Source organism: Musa acuminata, chromosome BXJ3-2 (assembly GCF_036884655.1).
Source record: "Musa acuminata AAA Group cultivar baxijiao chromosome BXJ3-2, Cavendish_Baxijiao_AAA, whole genome shotgun sequence".
In the NCBI taxonomy this organism is placed as follows: Eukaryota; Viridiplantae; Streptophyta; class Magnoliopsida; order Zingiberales; family Musaceae; genus Musa; species Musa acuminata.
In genome coordinates, this window is record NC_088350.1 from 31,890,272 (window position 1) to 31,915,698 (window position 25,427).

At 36.3% G+C, this 25,427-nt stretch overlaps 3 protein-coding genes across 6 annotated transcripts; 2 read left to right on the forward strand and 1 right to left on the reverse strand.

The window, feature by feature from the left end:
• The first annotated feature begins 634 nt into the window (after positions 1-634).
• LOC103975276 (protein RTE1-HOMOLOG) lies at positions 635-4,356 on the forward strand. 2 transcript variants are annotated; one of them, XM_009390193.3, is made up of 3 exons: positions 635-759; positions 3,495-3,797; positions 3,905-4,356. In XM_009390193.3, the coding sequence occupies exons 2-3, from the start codon at positions 3,528-3,530 to the stop codon at positions 4,274-4,276; spliced, it is 642 nt and encodes a 213-aa protein (XP_009388468.2). In that variant the 5' UTR covers positions 635-759; positions 3,495-3,527; the 3' UTR covers positions 4,277-4,356. The 2 variants fall into 2 exon arrangements, with proteins under 2 accessions (XP_009388468.2, XP_009388470.2); XM_009390195.3 differs by lacking the exon at positions 635-759 and adding an exon at positions 766-883.
• A 1,608-nt stretch (positions 4,357-5,964) lies between these two features.
• LOC135630872 (uncharacterized) lies at positions 5,965-14,627 on the reverse strand. Of its 2 annotated transcripts, XM_065138136.1 has the most exons (12): positions 14,259-14,627; positions 14,069-14,178; positions 12,794-12,863; positions 12,468-12,612; positions 12,238-12,375; positions 10,086-10,225; positions 8,555-8,602; positions 8,248-8,358; positions 7,983-8,161; positions 7,771-7,892; positions 6,408-6,484; positions 5,965-6,330 (listed from the first exon to the last, which is right to left on the reverse strand). In XM_065138136.1, exons 1-12 carry the CDS (start codon positions 14,505-14,507, stop codon positions 6,220-6,222), a joined length of 1,500 nt encoding a protein of 499 aa, XP_064994208.1. In that variant the 5' UTR covers positions 14,508-14,627; the 3' UTR covers positions 5,965-6,219. The 2 variants fall into 2 exon arrangements, 1 of the variants encoding a protein (XP_064994208.1); XR_010494165.1 differs by lacking the exon at positions 5,965-6,330 and having other exon boundaries at positions 6,402-6,484; positions 7,771-7,899.
• Positions 14,628-16,379: 1,752 nt separating this feature from the next.
• Positions 16,380-24,931, forward strand: LOC135630693 (uncharacterized). Of its 2 annotated transcripts, none has more exons than XM_065137826.1 (8): positions 16,380-16,821; positions 16,927-17,090; positions 19,425-19,630; positions 21,859-22,113; positions 22,203-22,289; positions 22,421-22,593; positions 23,865-23,991; positions 24,352-24,931. In XM_065137826.1, the coding sequence occupies exons 1-7, from the start codon at positions 16,412-16,414 to the stop codon at positions 23,971-23,973; spliced, it is 1,404 nt and encodes a 467-aa protein (XP_064993898.1). In that variant the 5' UTR covers positions 16,380-16,411; the 3' UTR covers positions 23,974-23,991; positions 24,352-24,931. The 2 variants fall into 2 exon arrangements, with proteins under 2 accessions (XP_064993898.1, XP_064993897.1); XM_065137825.1 differs by having other exon boundaries at positions 24,372-24,931.
• The last annotated feature ends 496 nt before the right edge of the window (positions 24,932-25,427 follow it).

The window sequence follows — 25,427 nt, forward strand, 5'->3', positions numbered from 1 at the left end:
AACTGATGGATTCCGAGTATCGATTCTCATATTTACGTATATGATATTAGAAATTATAATTTGATGAGTCTATTTTGATCGCTATTAATTTAGAAGTTGATATATCGGTATTTATATATTTCGGATCATGACATTTGGTATCGAAACCAACCTAATATTTGATCATAGGATTTGAAATAATTATTTATGGATAGAAACATCCCGATTAATCCTAACATATTATTATTAATTTTAATTTAAATATTTAATTAATAATTAAGACTAAAATAAAATCGATAAGTTAGTTATCGCATGAGTCGTGAAGAATGTATAATATATATTAAAAGATTCAGATCTAATATTTTAAATATTTTTAAATGATAAAAAAAGGAGAAATTATTCGTTTTAACTTTTTTGTGCACCTATGGTTTATGGTAAATGATCAGCTGTAGTTTTTCATTCCTAATTTCTTATATAAGTTTGCATTTATAATGTATTATTTTCTTTATCAAATTGATGATTGATTTCCTTACGATATTTCATTATTATTCAAATTATATTATTGTCAAATCGGTCCAATGCGAACCGCATGGGTCGGATCGAACCGCGCCGAACCGGACCGAACCGATTACTAATTGCAATCGCTGCCACAGGTCGGACATCTCGTTTCGCCGTTTCCCCAACTGCCGACGATTCGTCGGCCGAAGGAGGGGAAGCAGATCCAGAGTAGCTGCCTCTCCAGTCAAAACCTAAATCTCTCGCCGCTCTCCGGGTCTTTGGGTACGTATCGGAACCCATCTGTCCCTCCGAGATTTCGATTCTTTTCTTAGATCGCTTGCTTCCTGTTGATAAAGAACTAGGATATTTTGTTATGGTGATATGATCGGTTTCAAGTTCCTGAAAAGTAAGTTCCTTTTTTGATGACTATATATTTTTTGTTTTTTACCTTCACAATTGATAGATCTGTTAAAAAGTTGAGGTTACAGAAGGTAGATCTTGTACGTGAGGTTTCACTATGTCAGAGTTTTCCTGCAAATTAGATTTTTTATAGTGGAATTAAAACAAAAATCACTGACCTTACATGAACATTCAATTGTTGTCGTTCCACTGGTTTAACACCTGATATCCTGCAACTTTCTTGACCAGTTATGTTGTTGACTGTAGGCAATTAGGCATCCATTTTACTTTGAAATAAAAGTTCTTGCTCTACTACACAGGAAGCTGTCGGGGGATACCGATCCAAGCTTCTGCTTCTGAAGCAGTGGATATCAGTTATAGGAAATAAAGCAACTTTATGACAAAGCCAAGCAGCATAAGAGCCTAAGAGTAGGGTCATAGATAGGGCACCCTGTAATTCTTTGTGGCACTGTTGCTGCCTGAGTGTGATATACGCAAAAATAGTTAAGAACCAATATACCAAGATCCGTGATGAAGTTTCAAGAATATTGTGAGTGTCAACTAAGGCAACATGCATGCTGTCATGTCACATTTGATATCAATCCATTCTTGGTGATGTTGAATAGAAGTTCATGCATCTTTTTGTCATGTTTCATCAGATGTCACTTAAAATGTCCTCTTCAACTTAAAAGATTCTGCCTTTGTCAAAGGAATTAGGGTTGTCTCAAAAAGACTTATCATCTGTATTGCATCTCGCAAAGACTTCAAGGAAAACTGTGTAACTATTGAAAGTTAATCTGAAGGGAATCTTGATTTGACCTATGAAATTTTAATCCATGACTTCTAGTCATTAAGAGAAGGACATTGCTTTGGCTTAAAACACATGGGTGTGTTGGAGGAATTAGATTTCCATTGCAATTGAATGTCTCAACAAGACTCCACATCCGCAATGCATCTCTGAAAGACTTCCATGAAAGCTTTGTGAACTTGAATATGAAGGAATTTTTTTTATTTGACCTATGGGGTTTAATTTCTAATTTAAATCGATTCATAACAGACTTAGTGGTTGGCTGTTATGAATATGCCATGAAGGTCCTTTCTCTAAGAAAGGTCCACATCCGCATCCGCAACGAATAGGCCATGAAGGCTGTGTTATGAATCTTCCATGAATGTAAATTACAATATGAAGGTCCACATCCGTCAATTGCAGCTCCTGTTCATGGCATATTCTCTAAGGTCCAAAACTTGGTTAGTGGTTAGATGTGGATGGATTTTATTGCAATTGGCTGGATTATATGTTAGTTAACCAACTCAATTGCATGCACCCCCACATCATCTCTGTGTTGTGAACATGTCTATTTTATTGTTTCAATTCTATTCATATTTCTTCCACTCTCTTTGATTCTCCCCCTCTCAAGTCAATGTAATTGAATATGATTCTTTAACTTTGTTATATATAATTTCCATTGTAGATCATATGTGGAGTGTCTAAGTAGTCATACCTGGTCCTATATGCCTTTTTTTTCTCTTTTTCTAGTAATTGACAATTATATCTTGCTTTAAAAAGAGGTAACAAACTTGGGAAGGTGGAAACTAAAGATGACTGACAAAAAATGAAATGAGTCTTGCTCTGTCACTTCCTTTGGTCTGACAAAAATTGATAGTTCTACAACAGTGACCGATGAGGAATTATTAAAGATGAGCATTTCTCACTAAATCTCCTTTTTCAGTTCTCTAAGTTACCTAATAAAATGGATGGTAGTTTATGAATAGCTCAGCGCTTGTCTGGTTTGTAACAAAAATACACCCAGAATTTTCATTCCGACTGTAAGCTTTAAATCATTTAATTTTCATCCTTGGTTTTATTGGGCTACTTAAGATAAATAAATCTTATGTACCTAATATGTCTGTATGCCATGAAGATATCGGTTGATGGAAACACAATTATTGATATGGGTGTATGAAATGGGTGTTTCGGCTGTAAAATTGCTGGGGGCTGAAAGCTAAGTGAAAGTTGGCCAGCGATTGTAAACCAAGTTCAAGTCAAGGTAGGCAGCAGGAAAAGTTCCCATAAAATAGAAATGATAGATTTTTAAAGGATTTTGTCAAAGGAAAAACAGAGAAAATATATTAACTGATGCAAACATAGAAGGAAAACTGTTCAATGAAAATAAGTACTGCATTCGCAATTCTAATGATCCACCTACTTTCAAGCATGCAAACTAATAAATGAATTTTTCTAGTCTGCCATTAAATTTTTCGAAGTCAATATTTTTTCCAATAAATTCATTAGATTCACTATATTGGTTTTGGATCCTAGCAAATGGAGTTTCTCTACATTTTTTGCATATTCTGATAAGTTTGCACTTCTGGCTGTAAAAAATTTCATGATATGTTGCTGTATGCATGTTCTTATTTTGGTATGTCCTAACCATGTTTACTATTGATTTCTCAAGGATGGTGAATCATGATTCTAACTGCTTTTAGTACATCTGCTAGAATTTTTGCATACTGTTTTTCTTCTGTGACATGTCAAAGTTTATCTTGTTATGTTCTGTCCTTATTTAGTAAAACAATAAGTTCTCCAATAGTAGTAATCATGCCATATTCTGTTGCAGTACCCAAATCTTTCAGATAGTTAAGGAGGTAAGATGATGGAATCAGACTTAGCCTCCGAAGACAAACAGATGCTGAACAGGAACTCTGAGCTTGGGCCAATAGATCCAGAAAGAGCTCGTTTTCCATGTTGCATAGTTTGGACACCTCTTCCTGTCATCTCTTGGCTGATACCTTTCATTGGCCACATAGGCATCTGCAGAGAGGATGGAGTGATCCTGGACTTTGCTGGGCCAAACTTTGTCTGCGTTGACCACTTTGCTTTTGGGGCGGTGGCACGTTATGTAAAACTAAACAGAGAAGAGGTATGCTCTCTCTCTCTCTCTCTTTCCCACGCATGAGTTTTCTAATTACTAAAAATCACTAGTCAACAGTTAAGTATTCTGAACTTCATATCCGTCCCACCTAGCAGTGTCGTAAGCTGACCGAGGTGATGACTTGGGATGATGCACTCCGGAAAGGCACGCAAGAGTTTCAGCACAGATCTTACAGTCTATTTACCTGCAACTGTCACTCTTTCGTCGCAAATAATCTGAACAGATTGTTTTACCAGGCTCATGAAAGATGGAATGTGGTGAACATAGCAGCTATGATTTTCCTGAAGGGTACTTGGGTGAACAGAAGATCGGTTGTGAAAACTTATTTACCGTTCTTAATTGTTTACTGCATTGGGCTTTTCCTGGGTGGCTCAAAATTTCTTTTGGGTGTTGTAGCTTTCGCAGTTGCTCTAATTGGTTGGTTCCTCGTTGGTACATATTGCTTCAAGAAGCTTATCCAGTTGTAATCGCATAATGTACATCGTCAGACTGCTGTAATCCAATTATCTCCATCCACATGATAATGTATCCAGGTATAATGTTCAAATGCTTTGTGGTGAATGTTGGTCATAAATTGAAGATAATATGTGCCTGTCCATGTTACCCTTAGTTCTCAGTTTTTACATGTCTTGTAGGTTAGTACTACCTCTGGTTATCAAGGAAATGAATTTGAAACTTTTCAAGAATCTCATTCTCATGAGTCCGGTATCAAGTCATCTGTTGTGATTGAGAAAATATTGTTCTGAGTGTGACAGGAAAAAAAAATTCTTTGCAGTTTGAGTATATAAAAAAAAAGGAATGTGTCCCATTACAGTGTGAGACGGCAACTTTTAGACCTCTTTCCAGCTGCACGATTGACTTCTTATCTGCTTGAATGAATATTGTCGGATACATTGCCCTAAAGAAAAGAGAAGCTTCATCTTCAACCTTTTTTGCCCATACAATGCACATTTTCTCTTCCTTTAGAATGGCATCTTTCTACGTGCCAAAGTGCCTTTTAGCCTTTGGTATTGTGGACATTCTCATACATCGAGTATGACATCAAGGACAATTTGATACTCTTATTTCTATAGGCTTTATGAGATCACCTCTTGCGATATTATTTTTATTGATTCATGTATAAGCTCCTCCTTCATCCCATGGTTTATTTACATCCTTCACCTGCAGTTGGAAATCGTTCATTAACCACACTGTGTGAACCGATGCACAAAACAAGTTTATCTTCGACTGGTTACCTAAGTTTCACTACGAATGGTTTATATCCATACATGTCAAAAGGGAAGCACATGAGACGAGTTGTTGCTTTTCTTTGGGAAAAATTAGGGAAAAAAAATGGGTTATTTAAAATCAACAAAAGAAAATTGTTCGCAAACCAAGTTGAGGACAAGGATGCATGACTCATAAATCTCATCTCCCAAGTTTGTGTTGTTAGACCAAGTAGAACACATTTTATATCTTGATAGAAAATACTTCATGGTCTTCAGAAATCAAACAAATCATCTCTACTACTTTTCTTAGATTCACGGTAGAAATGATCAAACCAACTCAACCATGTTAATCAAACAGCAGATGTGAAAGCAGTAAATCTATTATATTTGGATTGAATTAGGAATAGTCCATCAAAAACCAGTAACAACCTGGAAATCTTGTTCAAGAAATGATTTCAAGGAATGACACTGCTGGTCAAGTCATGTTCTTATTGTGAATACATCATGAATAATCTTGTGTTTAAAGGGAAAGCAAAAAAATAATGAGAAACAATTTAGAGTACAACAAATAGGAAAAACGGGCACCTTCAAATCCGGAGGGAGAGCAGGCCACACAGAGGATCAACATCTTAGAGGAAAACATAACCATGAAAGACAAAAAAAATTGAAGACACCCTTCAGTTGTTTGAGTTCACTAGATATCGGCATAAGTCATGATCGAAACATACTAGGTCCCAGATCCAGTTAGACCATTGAGATATTTAAAAGACTGTCCCAGTGATGCTTTGTAAAATGTGGCCGGACTTATGTAAAAGATCTCTTGCCTTACAAAGTGCTGCAAACTTGTATCTTCCAAAACTTTGAGTATAAAAACAAAGGCAAGAAAAAGAGAACAGCCCAAATGATCCTATCTGATGTCTTAAGAGAGACTGTCAAGATACCAAATGTGTAAAAAGAACCTGGCTGTGATATTAGTTGCAAGAATGAAGAATGTAAAATTACACAACAATGTACCCTCTACGCTCGGATGTATTACTTTGTGCATTTGAGCTTAGGCAGACTTCTGGAAGAAATAGACCCAAATTCTTTATCATATTTATGCAGATTAAAATGAATGATTGCATATAATAACTATACTCTTGTTATGATTGGAATGTCATCTTTCGGTGTATAGATCAATAGGATTCTGTGACAATCAGATGCTAACTGGTTTGTGCCCGCTTCCAAACAATCACTGTTCCATCCGAATCAGATGAGGCCAACAAGTTTTCTCCATGATTCCAAGTGACTCCTATAACAGCACAGCCATGGCCCTGAAGCAACGGGAAAGCATAAATCTTGAGGCATGTGAAAGGTACATAATGGATAACAGAGGTCCATAAAACCACACCTGAAGCTTGTTTACGCATGTGTGTTTCGGCCGAGTCAGATCATAGAAGTAAACATTCGAGTCCTCACTTCCAGAAACTTCATATGAGCAAATCATTTAATCATTAGCCCGTTGTGATCAAACAAATGATGAGAAGGGAAATAGGAACACGTCCACAAACTAGTGCATGCTCCATTAGTTTAATTTTATTGCAAAAGAAGGGTAAGTCACTATCAGGTCTAGCTAGCATGCTAAATAGAGTACATACTTCAGCTATGTAGAGCTGGGGAACGCATGGACCTGTGCAATTGCATTCCCCTGTCTCCAACTTGCAGAAAGATGATAATCTAAGATACTGTCAAGAGAATAGCTTAGGGAGTATCGTATCAATTATAAAATGAGACTCATTAGCCTACTTAATCACCAATTCTGAGCACAAAGCATCATCTTGAGCAAATGTAGTGGCTTATCAAGATTTTCCAGGTCATTAAAAATAAAAAAAATTGCAGTACAAGAAGATGGTATGAAACATATAACCCTCTTGAGAATTTAAAATTTTCTGGTTTCAATATAAGTAAATTGTTCTTGAACCCAACCTGACCGATAGTCTAGCTGCTATCTGATAAAACAGTTTACTAATTACTCTCAAAAGCCTGATGATGTCTAGATTTTCTTTTCATGATGATGTCTGATCATAATCCTAATGGATATAATAGATGATGTGTAACTAGAAAAGGAAATCAATTTCCAATCAAGTGTCTTATAGAATAGGAAGAATATTCTAATCAATTTATTGATGGGAATCCTAATCCTAAATTATTTCAGATCTAGTTAACATATTGCCACCCAGATGCTAAATCTATAATTGACATATACATTCAAATGAGCTGCCAGCCCAGTTGGCTTAGTGATGACGAACAAGAACAGAGAAGAGGGTGAGAGAGAATTGGGACATGAAAAAGAGAATTTCTCTTATCTTTTCTTGGAATAAATTAGAACTAAAAGCTCAATAACAACCTACAGACTCATGGACTAACTCAGTCATGCGTCAAATGTTTCCATCCTCTCTTCCTTTATAGATGATTTATACACAAATTATCTTAATAACCAACTACTTAATTAATTATCTTAATAACCAACTTATGGGCTACAAGTAATCAGTTATTTAAATCATAGAGGAAAAGAATAATGGAGTCTCTTTCGTCAAAAGTTTTAGATCAGATTCCAGTTGGTAATAAACAAAAACCATGCAGACAACCAATGGAACTGTAAATAGAAGCATTTTTATTAAGTGAAACCTTAGGACCTTAAATGTATGTCAAGTCCACTAATGATATTGAAATTTCAGATTTCGGAAGACATTGCCGATCACGAATGAATATACCTACAAACTCCCCTTTTTCAAGGGAAAGAAGAGGGCAGAAAGAAGCTTGAATATTATGCACCCTTGGAGCTAACTTGAGGGAGCAGACGAGAGTCAAGTACCCCTGGACTTCCAGAGCAACACTGCATGCTACAGCATATCAGATTAATTGAACTAAAGATTAGTTCAAGTGATTAACACATGAGAAGGCAGTGAAAGTAAGAGTAAGTAACCTGAAGAAACAAATATTTCCATCTAGAGCACATGCAAGAAGAACAGGACCCCGTGCGACCAAAGAGAATGTACGATACTGTATTGTTGTGATTGGAGATTTAGTCCTGATACTTCGATTCCTATGTGATCTGGATATTGACCCTGTATGAGAATTCACCTTAACAGTGTATATGCATCCCTGGATTTCATTCAAATAAGATATTTTGGATATCAGATTATATTTCAAGCAAATTAAGGATGTACATCATATGCATAAAAAAAAACCTGTGCATCGCCAGCAAAAATATGCTGACCAGTATGATCATTGTCCATAGCTGTTATCTCATTTTCGAATAGAAGTTTATTAATAACACGCCCAGTGCTAAAATTGATTTCCTGATTCATTCAAGAATTGGTAAAACAATGAGTCAAAGCAGCCTTTTCTACAGAATCTCAAAAGAGAAAGACCCTAGAACATTTCTTGCTTTTAGAAAATCCCTAAATTTCTAGACAAACTGATCCTCAGAAACCAAATTCCACAACATATCAAAATTTATGAAGCAAGAAATATATGTAGGGATGGAATCTTTACACTGATTTCTTTGTTTGCATTTCCAACTGAAAGCAAGTTGTTATTTACCTGCAATTACCAAGCAAAGAACAATTACAAGGATTATGATAGATGAGGACAGCATTGATACTTATGACCAAAACATTAAATTTTTGGTTTACAAGACATGTTCTTCCTGACAATTAGGGAACAAATGACATTGCAATTATTCTTATACATCGAAGACAAATTAATATTTATTACAAAGAAGATGGTACTAAACTAATGTCTTGGAACAAAATGCATTTAGACAATTTTGATACAAGTAAAGCCAGAGCTGAGAGAAGGTTTGAAGAAGTAGTAGCCACATAGGGTTATGAAAATCTTAAGAAAATACCAATAGAATCTAGATAGTTGGAAGATTTGAGATTTTAAAAATTTCTTTTCTATCTCTATAACCACCAAATATCACTCTCCTTTGTTCTCACCCTTTCTCGTTCTTTATCCCTCGTAAGTATCCCAACCAATGTACATGCCCCATCAACATGCACTCTCTCTCTCTCTCTCTCTCTCTCTCTCTCTCGCTCTCTCTCTTCCTGATAGAAAAACTCATCCGATCTCCCATCTATCTAGTGATTTTAAAAATTCTGCTACTTAGATGTTTAAAAATTGACAAAAAAATATTTAAATGATCATTTTCAATATTTGAAAAGTAGTCTGCACCAAGGTTCGTCGTACCGTACCGGCGTTTCGACCTGGGCTCGGTACGGTATGGTACCGGTATATCAGGCGGTACATCAGGGTGTACCGAACAATTTTATGCTTTTTTTTATACTGTAGCAGTGCTACAGTATAGTACTATAGCACTGTAGCAGTACCGGGCAGTCCGCATACCGGTAACCTGTCGGACCGGTATGTACCGCCTGGTACGGGCGGTACACTTCGGTATGGCAGACCTTGGTCTGCACAAGGCACAGCCATACAACAAATGGGATGAATAACTATATAGGCAATATCACAAGCCAATTCATGTATCTCTCTTTGTTCTTGGTTCCGATTTAATGTCATAGGCACAACCATCTCAGCATGAGACCAACACAGAGAGTTTACTAACATGTACCATATTGAAAGCTGACTGTAACTGACTTGGCATTGCTACAAAAGGCTTCAAACTGAGATTCTACAACAGCAAACTTTGCTGGCATGTCGAGGAATTCTCATCTGCTTGCTCTAAATAGTTCATGCAAAAATTTAAAGTTTCTTGAATTGTCTAACTAGCATTGCTGGATGTCTTTGCAATCTGAGACTAATTTTTCATATGCCTTACCCTTTGTAACAAATAAACAAATCAATCCAAGCACAACAAATCTCCTGAATCATTAGGTGTACAATGTTATGTTCCTTGATTTAAAATGATCACAGCCAGTTATGAGAATTGAAAATAGCACAGACTCTTGATTTATTTATTGATTTTTAGATCCTTTTAATAACAAAAGCAAGGCAAAGACTTAGCAAAAATCACATGCTTTCTGAAGTAACAAAATAAAAGATGAAAAGACAAAAGTGAACGCACCGGATGGAATCGAATGCATAATTGAGAAGAAACTCCATATATTACTCGAATGCAATGCCCTTTAGATATTTCCCAGACTCGGACAGTTTTATCCATTGAGGATGAAGCAATGTACTGATTGTTAGATGAAAAATCAAAATCTGTAATGTAGTTAGAATTTTAAAAAAAGTAAAGCTAAAATGGATGTGAAAGAATATGGGATGAGCATCTAACTTCATTTACACAAAGTTGCAACTTAAGTGAACATTTCCAGGCAAGACAGCACTATACTTGTTGAACAGAGAGAAGCACAAAGAAAGCTAAAGATGATATTAGAAGTTACAAATGTAACAAGTGCTATGTCAATTTGAGAAGTAGAAGTGTACCAAGAGCCAACAAGAGGGAAGAAGAGAAGATTATTACTTTAACTAAACTATCATTACTTAATAAAATCCAAATAATAATCCAAGCATAGGATTACATCTTCTCATATATACAGCTAAAGAGTCTTATGTAAATCTTGTCCTTTAACGTTTCATGGAGAGATTTCAAGAAGTTTTCAAATATGTGTCCTATTTGCTAAACAATTTGTCTTAGTAATATTATGACTCCTAGACTAAATAACTTATAACGGAGCTTGCGAACTTTCTAACAGAAAACAGAAGTAATTACAAAAGATAATTTGAAGATCACCAAAACTTAAAGAATGATATATGATTATATATAACCTAATAGTTTCCTCTCTTCCTATCAGCTATAAGATCCCTTTGGTCATGGAAAAACACCACATTAGCTTTTCAAAGATCATCACAACATTGTCCAAATCCAAGTTGCAGTCATATCCAGTTGTCTTGGGTTTCTCAGGAATCATACAGGTCCTTACAAAGGTTGTTTTATCCCCAAGAAGGGCCAACCAAGATAGTTCTACCCTAAAATAAACACAGAACTCTAAAACAGATTTGGCTCGAGTTGGAAGGGAACAGAATTGTAACAATTCCCCATCCATCCATTCCACTTTTATCTTCAAGATGGTTAATTTAGATCATGCTACAGAATACCATCAGGAAACTCTAGGGCTTCATCTCATGACAAGAACTTCAATTTAAACAGAAAATATTTTTGAAAAGTATGTAATACTACTTTAAAACATTAATCAAGTTTAAAAATTTTAACAAAAATTATATTCACATTCAGAAAACACAAGGACTAGGCAGGCAACCTTGATAATTTAAAACAATGTTACGGATTATATCATACATAAACATTTGAGTTAGGGCTTTGGCCAGCAGAAAATCATAACAATGACAATCTATTAAAAAAGTATTTGCTTCCTATTTTTATTATAGTTGTCTCTTCTACTCTACATGATAATAATTGTTCCATACATTAAATGCAAGGCACATACATTGGCATGACCTAAATAAACATAGCACATAAGGTGCTTGAGCTACCAACATATGTATTATGAAAAGGAAATTCAAGTTTGATCCAAAAAGGCGCATGAAAGAAGTAAATATGATAAGGTCTCTTCAAGATCTAATACATAAAATAGCATATCAAAGACAAAATGAGTCAAGGAAAAGAACGTGCTTTCTAGAAATAGGAAAAATTCAGATCTTCAAGATCTACCATCATATGACCCTCCCATATAAGGTATGCAGCCTCAGTAAACACAGCAGTTATATTATTTTATGCAAAATCTATTGGGTATGTGTGGTCCACATAAACATTAATTTTTTTATCACATGTGGCATATTTTCCATCATCATGTTTTCAACAATTATGATAGTCTTGTACTATAACTGGTGGTCCATGATAACATAATATTCAGCACTTAGATGTTTTTGCTCGTTTATTATAACTCATCACCTCAATAAGTTCTTAAATTAGTATAAACCTAACTTATATAAATTTTTTGGTTTGGATGATACATTTACTTAACAACTTAGGAATGACTTCATATTTCTCTATTTATCCTCGGTTCACATTCCAAGTAGATATACTGAGATGGCGTTCTGATGCATTGTTATGGACCATTGGAACCTTTTATATGACATAAAAGAACAAAAGTAGCAACAACAATTTTAAGCACCTAAACATGTTGGGTAAACAAAGCAAACTAAAGTAAAACAGAATAAAGTATTTGAAATTAGATGATGTTCAGTCAACTAACCTGTAATTGCTTTTGAATGACCCCTTAATTGCTGAAACACAGAAGGTGGCTCAGAAACATGACAAATTGTTAAGCTTCCATCTGATGCACCATATGCAAGTAGATCGGAACTCATGTGCCCAAATTTTACAATTGTAACTAGTCATTGAAAATTTTAATCAGTATCAGATGGTTGGCTTCAGATGTGGCAGCAAAGACGAAAAGATACCCTCTTTTAGGCTTAAAATTACCTGAAGCTTTACAGTTGTCAAAGATGCAATGCATTCCAACAAATGAATAAGCAGGCTCAACATATCGGATTTGTCGATCAAGATCACTTGTATTTGAGCTAAAACTAGCACGGTGACCAAAAGATTGGTTGGAACATCTAAGGTCCTTCAGCATATAAGTTCCACATCCACAGGTTTAGGTAAATGATTAAAAAAAGAACATATAAGCCACAGAAAATATTACAAAATGGATGAGTACATATAATCTTAAGTAACCCCATGAAGGAAACCAACGTAATCAAAGATGAAACTAAACTTATAAATAAAACAGAATGCTCCGTGCATACCCTGCTAGAACTCCAGCTGTCAGCCTCATACAGTATAGACTGCGGACCTGGAGATGGAGCCCAGCGCCCACTGGCAGATCAATATCAGTTTCAACATCAGATCAGTATGGAAGAAGAAAAAGAAAACTAAGTTACAAAGGCTAATTGTCACGAGGAAAGAAATTAAATTGAAGGGAAACAGGAAGACCATTAATGGAAAAAAAGAAAAGAAGAATCTGGGGTTCACATGCCTAACTTAATCAAGAAAATGAGGTTCCTTAGCATGCAGGCAACTGTTGACTTAGCATGTGACTATTCTTCTATAAAAGGGACCTTAGCAGAAGAAAATCTATAAAGTTAAACCATAAATTATATTCATCACATAATGATTTGCTCTTTAAATCTCAACACTTTCCAATAGCAAATAAGCATATGATGTGATTGTACCGATAAGTTTGTGACACCATTAATTGTTTGCAGAGGTTTTTCAGTATATTTGGAAAGCAAATTCTTGTGAAATGGTCCTGCTAATCTAAATTCTTTATTTTTTCTGAGATCATGTCATATTTTGTTAAGTTGTTAGCAGCAGCAGCTAGGTACAGTCATATTCACTAAGAGAAACTGACACAGAAAAACAAAAGATTCGTGGTTGCAAACATAGAAAAACGAAGCTATAAAAGGACCGGTTTCCTCTCACATGGAAAGCAACCCTTCAGATCTGTCTGTTCGTTAATCAACTCAATACAATGGATACTAAGAAAGTATATGAAATCCATTTTCCTGATCTAAAAAAATATGGCATTTGCTTATCAAACAGGTAATGGCATTTACTAGATTTATTATTATAGAGTCATTGTGACCTGACAGTTCAACATTAAAGAACTTAATCAGATAGAAAAAAGAAGACAAAAGACATACTGCAGGTCATGAAATGTTACTTCGACCTGTTTTTTCTTTTTTCTGATGATAAAAAAGAATTAACTCCTCTTAAACTTGTGTCGTCAAGAAATTACATTCTGCATACATTTGACTCCAAGCTTATGCTACTCCAAAATCAAACAATAGCTACAAATAACTCCTACTTTAAATTTCTTCCACATAATTGAGTATTTTCTTCTTTCACCTACGGTTAGTAAATAAATACCTGACCTCATATGCGCATATAAAACATCAGCAGTTATGCTATCGGCAAAAAGAGCTTGATGCTTTAAATTGGCCTACCTCTTTCTACACATATAGAACCGAAACACAAATTTTCAATTTTGTTCGTAAAATGGTACGTGAATGTATGATAACCTGTTGCCAGGGCTACTCGATTGGCTGGCAACGGCCATGCTCTCCCAATTCCTCGGTCTCCGAATGAAGTTGCGATACGCCACATACCCTCTCCCATTGCATCTCCACTCCTTAAATTTCGAATTACACATTCCATCACAATCCACTCCTAAGAATCAGCTAAAGACCTTCGGATGAAGGAAAGCGGTACCTGGCGGCGATCGAGGACGGGCGAGGAAACGGCTTTGCGATGGAGGAGGAGGCGACGGATCCCAACGTAGTTAGGGTCGTGATGGTCGACCAAAGGCTGGAGAAGGCAGCTCAAGAACTCGGGATCGAAGGCAGATGACAGGGCCTCAACCTTCTCGGCCTCCGATTTATCTACCTTATCCCCCGGAATCCCTCTCCCTTCGATCGAGATCTCGCTGATGGGGTGCGGGGATTCCTCTTCGGATCTCATCGGGGAAGAATTTGGAGGGTTTTACTTCGCAAGATGTGAGACTTACACGACGAGCTCGACGGGGACCATTGCACGGCGGTTGTCGGCACCTTCTTTCGCTTCCGTTTTCAAATCAAGCTTCTTTGTTTTACAAAATTGCATATATATCCCTCTCCGGTCGAGTAACTTTTTTGTGTTTCGCCTAATTTGAGTACTTTATATATATTAATGAAAAGTTTATGGGAAGAATCTCAATATTTAAATATAGTTTATATTAAATTGACAAGCATGACATCGACAATCAATAAATTTTCTACAATTATAAATAACAAAAAAAATGTCAATAAGCAGAAAACTTATGCAACAAAACAAATATATATCGTAAAGGAAGTAGCAAATTTTTCTGTAATACAAAATTCTTCTTGTAATTATTTGCGGAATGTATTGTGCATTACAAACGTGTTCGCAAGTAATTAACTTAACTTATAATTAAGTTAATCTCATTACTTTGTTTTCGTTGTTATGTGATAATTGTGTTATGTAATGTTCAACTAATTTTCTTTTCAGGTCTTTCCTTCAGCGTGCACCCTTACATTGCCATAACTCACGGACTTCTCTGAGCGTCGAAAAAATTTGATCGTATGGCATAGTATTTTATCTTATATTTAAATTCACTTTACTGCAAAATCTCATATATCAATCACCCAGTTTATATGGTCACAATTTGTATGTTTCAGGCAATACATCATCATCATTAGAATGACACCCAAAGTTCCAACAAATATCTTTAATTAATTTCTCACGGGATACATGCATGAGTATGATATAAGTCCATGCATTACATCATCATCAACATGACACTAGACACTTGTAACAACTATCTTGAGTTAATTTCTCAGGGACCTAAAGTGAACTGACAAGAGTACATGCATGAGGATGATACAAGTCCATCCAATACACTATCATCAAAATGATACTAGAAACTTCCAACAATTATCTTGAATTAATTTCTCAGGGACCTACAGTGAAATGTTAGGGTACATGCATGAGTATGATTTAAGTCGATGCAATACCAAATTGAAACAAAAAATTCAGCATTATTGTTAGCAAAAGAACTATTGATACCCCTAACACTAACTATAAAAGTTGGCACTCTTTTGACTCAGAAGAAGTGCATACGCATACATCATAGGTACTTCTTATTCATAACAATCACACTCGTGGCCCCTAGCGATATCATCACTCGTCATCATCGAAAATGTAATTGAGATGTTAAAATTATTTTTTTACTCATCATCTTTGTGCTTTTATCGGTAAAACCGATGTTAAGATAAATGAAGTTAGATGTTTTGCTTTCATAATTATAAATATTTTAATATAAATTTTTTAAGTCTAGAGACCGGATGCTAAAGAGGTCTAACTGCAGGAGGATAATTTGTAATTAATCCTAATTAAACAAAGTGTTCCTAAACTAGAGGATAGTTTTGTTAGGCTTCCTGTAATTTTTTTCTCTGTCATTTTATCAAACTTTATTAATTGATCTAGACTGTGGTGGCGACAATAGTTCACATGGGTAGCAATACATAACTCTAAATATGTATGAGAAAAATGGTTGATGCACATAACATAATTAAAATATACTTTGCTGGAATTTGATGCACATAACATTATTTTGCAATCATCTATAGCAAACATCATGTGGTAAAGCTATTAGATCTATCTCACCTCTTATGAAGGTAATCTCTTGACTGCATTACTCGCTGGTTTCGTTGTGATAGCCATGCTATAAGCACAGCACACCAGAAATAACTGCAGCAATTATAACGGTATATATAACGGTTTGCGGAAGATACCGTTACGTTATATATAATCGGTTCAAGTGAGGCCTCGACACAAAAACCCTTCATCTTCCCGAGTGGCCCAAAATGTTGCGATCCGTCCTCCGCTCTTCCTCCGCCGCCGCCGCCGCCGCCGGGGCAAGAGGCTCCTCCCTCTTCTCTGATCTACTCTTCCCCCCCGCATCCTCCCGCGCCTACGCTAAGGCCAAGACCAAGGCCAAGACCAAGGCCAAGACCAAGACAAAGACCAAGACCAAGACCACCACGAAGGGCAAGAACTCCCGCTCTGTGTCTGCCGATGAGTCCGCTGCCAGTGTCGACGACGCCTCCCACGCCTTCGATGGCATCGACATCGAGTTCGAGCGCCCAACGGACCCCCTCCCTCCCACCTATGATCCGGCCCTCGACGTCGGCCCCGGCGGCCGCCCGCTCTTCGCTTTGACCAAGTCCTTAGCCCCGCTCTCCCGAAAGGAAGCATGTTCCTATGTTGATTTCAGGTGCTGATTGTTTGATTGAATGCGGCTTCTTTTTGAGCTGAGAATGACGACTTTATTTATTGCGTCCCTTTTGTGATGTTGCGATTGTTGTGGATGATTTGATAGCTTGGAGGAATGGAATGCAATGTTGCCTGAGGGCTTGCCAGCAGGGATGAAAAAGGAGTTTGAGGAGACAAGGCGGTGCGCTGTGATGGTGAGGCAGAGTTTCCTGGATCTGCGTGATAACTTTAGGCGCATTGTTGACCCTCCTATCCACACGGGCACTAAAAGTAAGCTTTCGCCACGCCCGCAATATGCCATTGTTTGCAGACCTCCGCTTATAAGCTAGCGGCAACAAAGTGTGCAGTGTGAAATCATAGTTCTATAGATTTACATCTCACTTTGACAAAAAAAAAAAAAACTTGGTCCTCCTTAAAAGTACGATTTAAGAAAATGATATGAAGGAGACTGGATAGTTTTGCAATAAACTTTTTTTGTTTCTTCTCTATAGTTGGCACAATATTTTTTAGCATATGAGATACAACTATTTGGGGATTTTTTGTTTCTTTTTTACAAAGATGAGATTCACAAAAGATTCTAGAGTGTACCTAGGACAATAGAATATTTGCAAAATACCTTGACCTAACATTTATAGTTAACTCTCATATATATTCAAAGTAAGTAGCTGAGCATACTCAATTCTTTTGAGGTGTGCATTGTAAGCGAGGTTTACCAGAATGGTTCATACAGATCTGATCTCCTATTTTAGGATTGGGACCAACTTGGGCCAACCCATGTATTGGTTGATTTCTAGGCTAAATCATTAGATTAACTTGTTGAAGTTAGGTGATTCAGGCTGGTTCCTTTCTGTCTGCTTATTTCATCTGGTCGTTACTAGAGGGAGGAGGAGCATAAAGAAGAGGAGGGCAAGGAAGTCATAACGGCAGTACTTTTACTAGAAAGTATAAACAAAGATTTAAATATTTTTATTTTGATTAAGGATGTAATTCGGCAAAAGATTCATGCAGCCAACCTTAAATAGGTGGGATATTATGGTTTTGTTGTTGTATTTATATTCATATCTTTGTATGATATGATAACTTTTAATTTTCTAATATATGTTATTGTTGTGACCTAAGGAAATAATTTTCCTTATAAATTTTTTATCATGTATATTTGGTTTATTTTATTTTTTGAAAGATTGGATAAATTATGAAATCAAGGGAATAATAAACAGCCTGAGTCTTCCACTAATATGTGGTAGGTAAGGTTAATATACATAATTTTAACCCCTGTGCACAGAGAGGTTGTTTTTGCAACTTAACACTTGTTAATCATTTCACGAAGGAGCATACAATATAAATCAAGAACATTTTAGCATATATGTTTATTTTTCTAATTGTTTTATAATCTTCAATGATTTTGCTGTTTTTATAAATCTAGAGAATATTTTATGATAATTTCTAATTATTTTTCGTGGTCAATCCTGATGTGGCCAATCCAATTTGTCTCATCCTACAGATATCAATCTTATCACCCCTAGACCCTGATCTTCATACTAATCTTACGAGCTATAAATGAGACAAAGAAAAATTGTTGCAGGATATAACCATATGTATATTTGCAGCTATGATTGTATATCAGAAGTTTCTCATCAATATTCCATTTGTAGTTTCTCACTTTCTCATTCGATGTATTGTACTTGCTGTATAATTTTGAAATCAATTGCATGGTTCGGAATATTAGGCAGTAAAGAGAATCCATACAAGATTTGTGAAAAGAAATGAGAGTATGGTGAGATGAACTAGTGTAGAACTAGAAATGACAATGGAGCAGTGATTGTATTGATGACCTAATTGCCATGTTGTGTTGTAAGAGGATTTAATTTTAGTCATACGTGTTAGTACAAAAGGATATTTACCTATTTGTTAGCCAACCAATAGCAGACTAGACAATATTGATAGGTCCAATCCACAGCTGAGCTTAACGCCTTGTAAGCTCACTGTACCAGATTTATCGGGCAGTAAGTTGACCGTATAGCATTGTAGCAAGCGGTAAGCCTACTGTCCACTAACAATACTAGTTTTCTTTTCTGTTTTTAATAAGCTGTTCAATGTCATCTGTTGTACCCATTAAGAATTATCAATATTATTGGTTGTCTTCCTCTCTCCTTTTCCTTCACGACCGTTGCCTCCTTTTCCTTTGCAGCTGCCTTTTTTTCTTCTCTTGCTCCTTTTCCTTTGTGGCTTCCTCTTCTTCTCCTCCTTTTCTGTCTTGGCACGTCTTCCTCCTTGTCTGAGACTCTGAATAGCATCCTCCTACCAGTATGCATTGCCACCATCTCCTCCCCTCTTCTCTCTTTGGTCTGGGTGATACTGACCAGTGCGACTTCCGTATTGAGTGTTGGTAGACTAATTCATGCTAGTAACATTCTGGTTCAAAGCCGATTGGTATCAGCACAGGTCGAGATTATAATCCATGTGTTGGTATAAAGTAAAATATACATTCTCTTGGCTTTGTATGCTAAAGCTCTTTCCAAATGGAAGTTTGTACCCATTGAAAAAGAATGATCTAATTATGAAACATTGCATGTCTTTTAATAGCATCAAATTTTTGTTCATTAGATTCCAAGAAACAAATTGTCCTGGATGGTCCTGTTAGCTGTGGAAAAAGCATAATACTTGCCATGCTTGTTCACTGGGCTCGTAGTGAAGGATGGCTGGTATTTTATGTTCCAAAAGGTAAAGAATGGACTCATGGAGGCTTCTTTTACAAAAACCTTCACAATGAATTCTGGGATACGCCTGTCCAGGCTGAAACGATCCTTCAGGTGCATATCCTCTTCTAATTTGAAAGATAGCTGATAGAGTTAATTTTGGGAGCTCAAATAAAGAAATGATGTTTGCAGGATTTTTTTAGTGCATGAGGTTACCTCTAGCTGTTCTAATAGTTATTAAGATGTTTATCATTAGTCATTATCTCATCTGTATTTATATGTTGGTGCCCTTCCTGAGAATTATTCTGCTGCTCCCATGATATGATGTAGCACTTGAGGTTGCCCAAGTTATTGTCTATCTTCTTTGTATTATTTCTTTTATCCTTTAATAAAATATTATTATTCCATTATCTGGCTTTGACCTTTGTTGTGATATTCCATGGAAAAGAAAGTTTGTGTTATTCTAACTAGATGTTATACTGTGTATACTTTGTGTCAACAATTTTCAACCATCTGGACACAGTGTCCATATTGAGAAGGCTCATGAAATTTTCAGATAGATTCTTACTAGCATTTGTCAATGTCACATCAGATATTAAATCAAGGTATGCAATACCGTATCATATTGGTGCTTCGAGGTTGGCTCGGTATGATATGGTACCGTGTACCGAGCGGTACACTTAATTTTAAATATTTCTTTTTCTTTACTGTAGCACTATAGCACATTAACGGTCCACGTACCGGTACACCGTCGGACTGGTACGTACCACCCATACCGGGCGGTACCATTCGAAATTGCATACCATGTATTAAAGAGCATACATATATAATCATGCAGAAGTCAACCTTGGATGTGAGTTTTTCTATTTCTTAGTTTTTCAACATTGTAGAAATTGTAAAAGAAACATTTCGTGATAAAGAAACAATATATAAAATAATTTCTGTTATGGTAGATGTTTAGGGGATCGAGCATATTCTTTACCTTAGATGCTAGCTTGACATTGATGTTTGAAGAGTTGTTCAAAGTCGATACATTTCTATCAACCCTTTGGCCTACATAATTTTAGTCCAGTCAATGAAAGATTTCTGTGCCAGTTGACACATGCTGGATTGTGCAATGCCATGGCAAATTATGCTAGCTGTATCCATACATGGTGAAGCCAATTTTTGGCTTGTGCCTGTCAGCACATGAGACTATTGTATGCTATGCGAGAAGGTATCGGCATTTCCCTCATGCTATGAACAATTTGTATTTTTTAAATCTAGTATAGTTCATTTTCATTTGGCCTTAACTTTGAAATTTTAGTTCAATCAAAATCAATTACAGGATCATCAACTGGTTTAGACCAATCCTCATATTTCCTTGTAACAGTCTCTTCTTTCTTCGGGGAGTTTAAACAATCAAACTTCTGCAAGTGAACCTTGTCTAAAATGACTGCCTGGTGGATTTAATGTTAGCAATGCTACATGTACTGTTTGGACTTCAATGATGGATTAATAATGCTCCATTGAAGTCTAATGTTGAACTGTAGGTTCTAACTATGCTGGTACAAAGTGTCTTTAGCAACTAGATCTCCACAGAATTTTGGAATTTCAACTTCATGATGTTTGTTGATGTCATTAGTTATTAAGTGATCTTGTATCCCCATTTTGAATGTGGATTTGTAGTTCCATAATTTGAAAATATTTTGAATGACAATTTGTGAAGAATGATTGATCCAGTATTTAGTGGCTCAATTTCTTTTGCAAATTATAATTAATGTATTATAATAGTAACTGAGTGCAACCATTATTCTTAAATTTTCAAAGTAATGGACAATTATTCCATATTTACATTTAGGATTATTCTTATTCTGGTTCATTTTTCAACTTTTAGTTCTTTTTTCGTTTTACCTTTACTTTGAAGGTTTTGTCACTGAATGTTTAACCGTACCTGGTATCACTGACACAGTAGAAGAAAAATGTGAACATTCCATAAGTTTCTTGAACACTTGTTAGGAAATCAATCTAGTCAGAATCTGGTCTCCACAAAAGAATGTGAAGGAAGGGTATTCAATTCATTGTTCATATCAGTATCGATGTCACTAACAGAGAACATGATGCGAGTTAGAGTATTTCATTGGAACTCTTCTTTACAGCAATTATTATTTCCCAGTGGTTATTTGTATTTGTATAAGTTTTGTTTTGTTTTTCTTTACTGCTAGTAAAAGTAAAGGTATATTTCAGGCATTTGCCTTGTTTGATATTGCTCACAAAAACATAAAATATGATCTTTAGTACTTTTCTTAGATACATGTGAATGTCTAATCCCTTTGTATCTTCCATGGATGTTGTTCCTTCAGAATTTTTTGAAGTTCAATGAGGATCGCTTACAGCAATTACCTTGTCAAATTTTTGATCCCATTCTTTTGGGGGAAGGTGCTGGTGTTGGATTGATGAAAAATGTTGATTCCATGGCAATGCCTGAAGGTTCTACATTATATGATCTTATTCAAACTGGGATTACTTACACACATGCTGCAGTGAGTGTCGTTGTTCGTTTAAGAAAAGAGTTATCGCTGGTGAAAGATGTGCCTGTCCTCTTTGCTATTGACCAGGTACCATAAGATCGGAACCATACCAGTAATTCTTGATTTATCTCGGTTCTAAAGATGCTTAATCATGTGTCGTCTTCTTTGCTTTCCAGTATAATAACTGGTTTACGTTCAGCGAGTATCATGAACTTCTGACATGGCAATCTACTCGGCAGATTCATGCAAGGGAAGTTACAACAGTAAGTATTGTTTCTGTAACCTTTACATGGGATGTTAAACCATCCAATTAGGATTAATAAACCCTACTTACCATAGTTGTTAGTGAAACACTGCCTAAAATGTTGTATTTTTATGTTTGTCATTTTTACAGGTGAATGCTTACAGATCAATGATGCATGACGACATGATGGTAGGAGCCTTCTCTCATTCAACTGCTGTGGGCAAGTTACGTGAAGAACTTCCAGATGTACCTCGAGGTGCTCGTCTCATGCTGCCACGTTACACATTGGATGAGGCTGCTACTGTATGCCACTATTATCTAAGGTATAGTAGTAGATACGGAAAGCTATCATAATGAAAAATATCTCTTTACATTTCCAGCAATTTAGGTGTGGGCACTTTAGTGCTTTACACATATTGGTGGCTTATATGTGACGATTTATTGCAATCTTGCTTTTCTTTTACTTTTTTGCCCAATTATCATGTGAATTTAATAGCTTTGGGATTATGGCCATGAGAAGATAATCTTTGTTTTGGTTTCCTTGATTCTGCTACTAAAACTAAAAATCCTAGAATCTAGCTTTAAATTAAAAAAGGCATGCTGTTTAACAAGTAAGAGCTTCGAAATAAATATGGCAGAAAAGTAGTTCGTGTAACTCATGCTAATTATAGAAAAACGATCAGCAAGCCTGATCCTGAATATTTGAGACCACCTTGATGACCTTATCATGTCTTCCATTCTGCTTTTGCAGAGTTCATTACCTTTCTTTCTGTCCGATTTATAGCCATCAACATGTTATGGTACTGTACTGTATTTGGCTTCCCTAATTTCTTCCTTTCATTTTCCATTTATTTTATCATGTCATGTCTTTATTTGATCTATTGACTTGTTTCCTCATTCTGTGTGGTTCCTACTCATAGTATCAAACCCATGATTGTTCCTGACCTCCTTGGTCTTAACAAAAGTGCACTTTGACATTGTTATCTTCCTTTTTCTTATATTGAGCCTTTTTTATTTTGTGTAGGTTGTCATATGCAACTTCTACCACTGCCGCATACATTTCTAGTCTCAAACACGTGTGATTCCAATAAGTATATATTATGATTGACTCAACATGTCTCATTTTTCTCCCTGATCTTTCATGTGCTCGATTAACACTAATGGAAACAAATGCTGAATTATCTCCTAGTCTTCAGTATTTTCTTAAGTCTCATTTTTGTATTTATGGAATTTTTATAGCATTAATTAGTCCTCCTTGTCCCATTCTGGACTGGCTAAGATATTCCCTGATCTAAATTTGTACTAGAATATTTGAATCTGACAGAGATTGGTTTCAGTTTTCTGATTGCCATATCATGTTGATATTTACTTATGGCTTTATAACATGCTGATCCTTGCAAAAGCTTGATGAAGTTTATAGGATTATTGGTTTACTTGTCAGAATTTCGTGATGATCTGATCTGTTTTGTTGGACTAATAACTTGAACATGGTCTACAACCAAATTTAACAAACTTCACGGTTGTAGTGCAGTGCTTAAATCTTGTTTATTGCTTACCATTTCCTAATGTGAATATTTGTTGCATTTGCCTGCAGGCAAAGCCTCATACGACGTGATAGTTTTTCAGACGAGAAATGGAAAAAGATTTACTACTTGTCGAATGGAAATGGATCAGAGATGAGATGGTTGGCTCCTTTTATCTAACATAGGTGGAGATCACAGGTGCTAGGAACTATTATCATATTATCCTCTATATTTTACGTGATCCTTGTAACTATTGGCATTTACAGACACATGGTTGGTTCCTTGCACCAATTCACCACCATTTGGCAATCTAAATTGATTGTTGGCTCCTATGTGTGTGTGCACGTGCATGCCTGCCTGCCTGGTTTGGCTTGTGTGTGCACGTGCATGCCTGCCTGCCTGCCTGCCTGCCTGCTTTTGCTTGTGTGTGCATGTGCATGTGAACATGTGCATGTGTGGGTGTATGTGAAGCCCCTACTAGCCTGGTGTATAGACAGTAGCAACTTATAACAGTATGTGCACCTTAATTTAGGTTTTTCATTTACATGACTTTAACAGGTACATTTGACTTACTACAGGCCATGTTCTTCAGAGCCTTCAAGTGGATCAACGAGTCTGATCTTTCTTCATTTCCTTTCATCTACGTGTCATGTTCACATTCTGCTGTCACTGTGGCTCGGTAGCTTATATTCCTAGTTGTCATCAATATAAAGTATACCTCTCTCTGGCTTGCAAATGCTGTAGTGATGCCAAATCATCAGCTCCAGATGTTTTCAGTCTTGGAGCTCATTCTCAAGTGTTAAAGAGTGATGCATTTGTGGTTTACAAGTCTCCTTAAATTTATCGCACTGTGCCATGATTGGTTGAAGAACAGTAGGGGAATTGTGATACGCACAAAGGTAATAAGATTTCTAGAAGAGATGTCACTATGTGTTGATCAGAAAATTTCTGTTACTTGGCTCGTCTTATTCCTAAACAGAGTACATGATGGAGCCGGGTAAATTAATGCTTGTCTTATTGTGTCTGTGCAACATTGACATTGTTTAAGACTTAGACAATCAACTAATTCAGCACAACTGTACTGTGTACTAGTAATGTCTGGTTTTACGTGGAAAAGGCTATGCAATTTGAGATGATAGATTAGGTATTTTGGTGGTTTAAAGCTGACTTATTATGTGAATTATCTTCTGGTAAGTGCTGAACTGACAAACATTTATTTCTTTGTTATTTTCATGTTAAGGTGAATATTTCGTTTTCTAACACCAGCTAACTTAACTTCCAGTAACAATCTGCATCAACAGTGAACATCTGCATTCATCAATTGTTGCTTGCTAGAAGACGGCTCCAACCCCGGCTGTGGATGATCCTTCTTCCTCTGGTCCGGTGTTGAAGTGTTTGGCTAAACCTTCGAGGTTCTGCTGGACTGAGGCTTGTCTTGTTTTGAGGAGGAGAAATTTCTTGAATGGATTCCTAAGAAAAGCACCTCCCGTCGAAGAGCTGTGCTCAACATTGAGCAGTGTTTGGTGACTTTCTTGTTGACATGATAAGAGAGGCTTTTTCCTCTCCAACGTACGCCAGAGTTGGTGGTGTAGCTCAACAATGGGCGGTTCGATAGGCACCTTCCCAAGCACGAT

Coding starts and splice junctions, on each gene's coding strand:
- LOC103975276 (XM_009390193.3), top strand. CDS start 3,528: ATGATGGAATCAGACTTAGCCTCCGAAGACAAACAGATGCTGAACAGG. Junction 3,798..3,904: donor TAAAACTAAACAGAGAAGAG/GTATGCTCTCTC, acceptor CCCACCTAGCAG/TGTCGTAAGCTGACCGAGGT.
- LOC135630872 (XM_065138136.1), bottom strand. CDS start 14,507: ATGAGATCCGAAGAGGAATCCCCGCACCCCATCAGCGAGATCTCGATC. Junction 14,179..14,258: donor CCGTCCTCGATCGCCGCCAG/GTACCGCTTTCC, acceptor TCGAAATTTAAG/GAGTGGAGATGCAATGGGAG. Junction 12,613..12,793: donor ACAGCTGGAGTTCTAGCAGG/GTATGCACGGAG, acceptor TATATGCTGAAG/GACCTTAGATGTTCCAACCA.
- LOC135630693 (XM_065137826.1), top strand. CDS start 16,412: ATGTTGCGATCCGTCCTCCGCTCTTCCTCCGCCGCCGCCGCCGCCGCC. Junction 16,822..16,926: donor TGTTCCTATGTTGATTTCAG/GTGCTGATTGTT, acceptor ATGATTTGATAG/CTTGGAGGAATGGAATGCAA. Junction 22,290..22,420: donor ATGCAAGGGAAGTTACAACA/GTAAGTATTGTT, acceptor TCATTTTTACAG/GTGAATGCTTACAGATCAAT.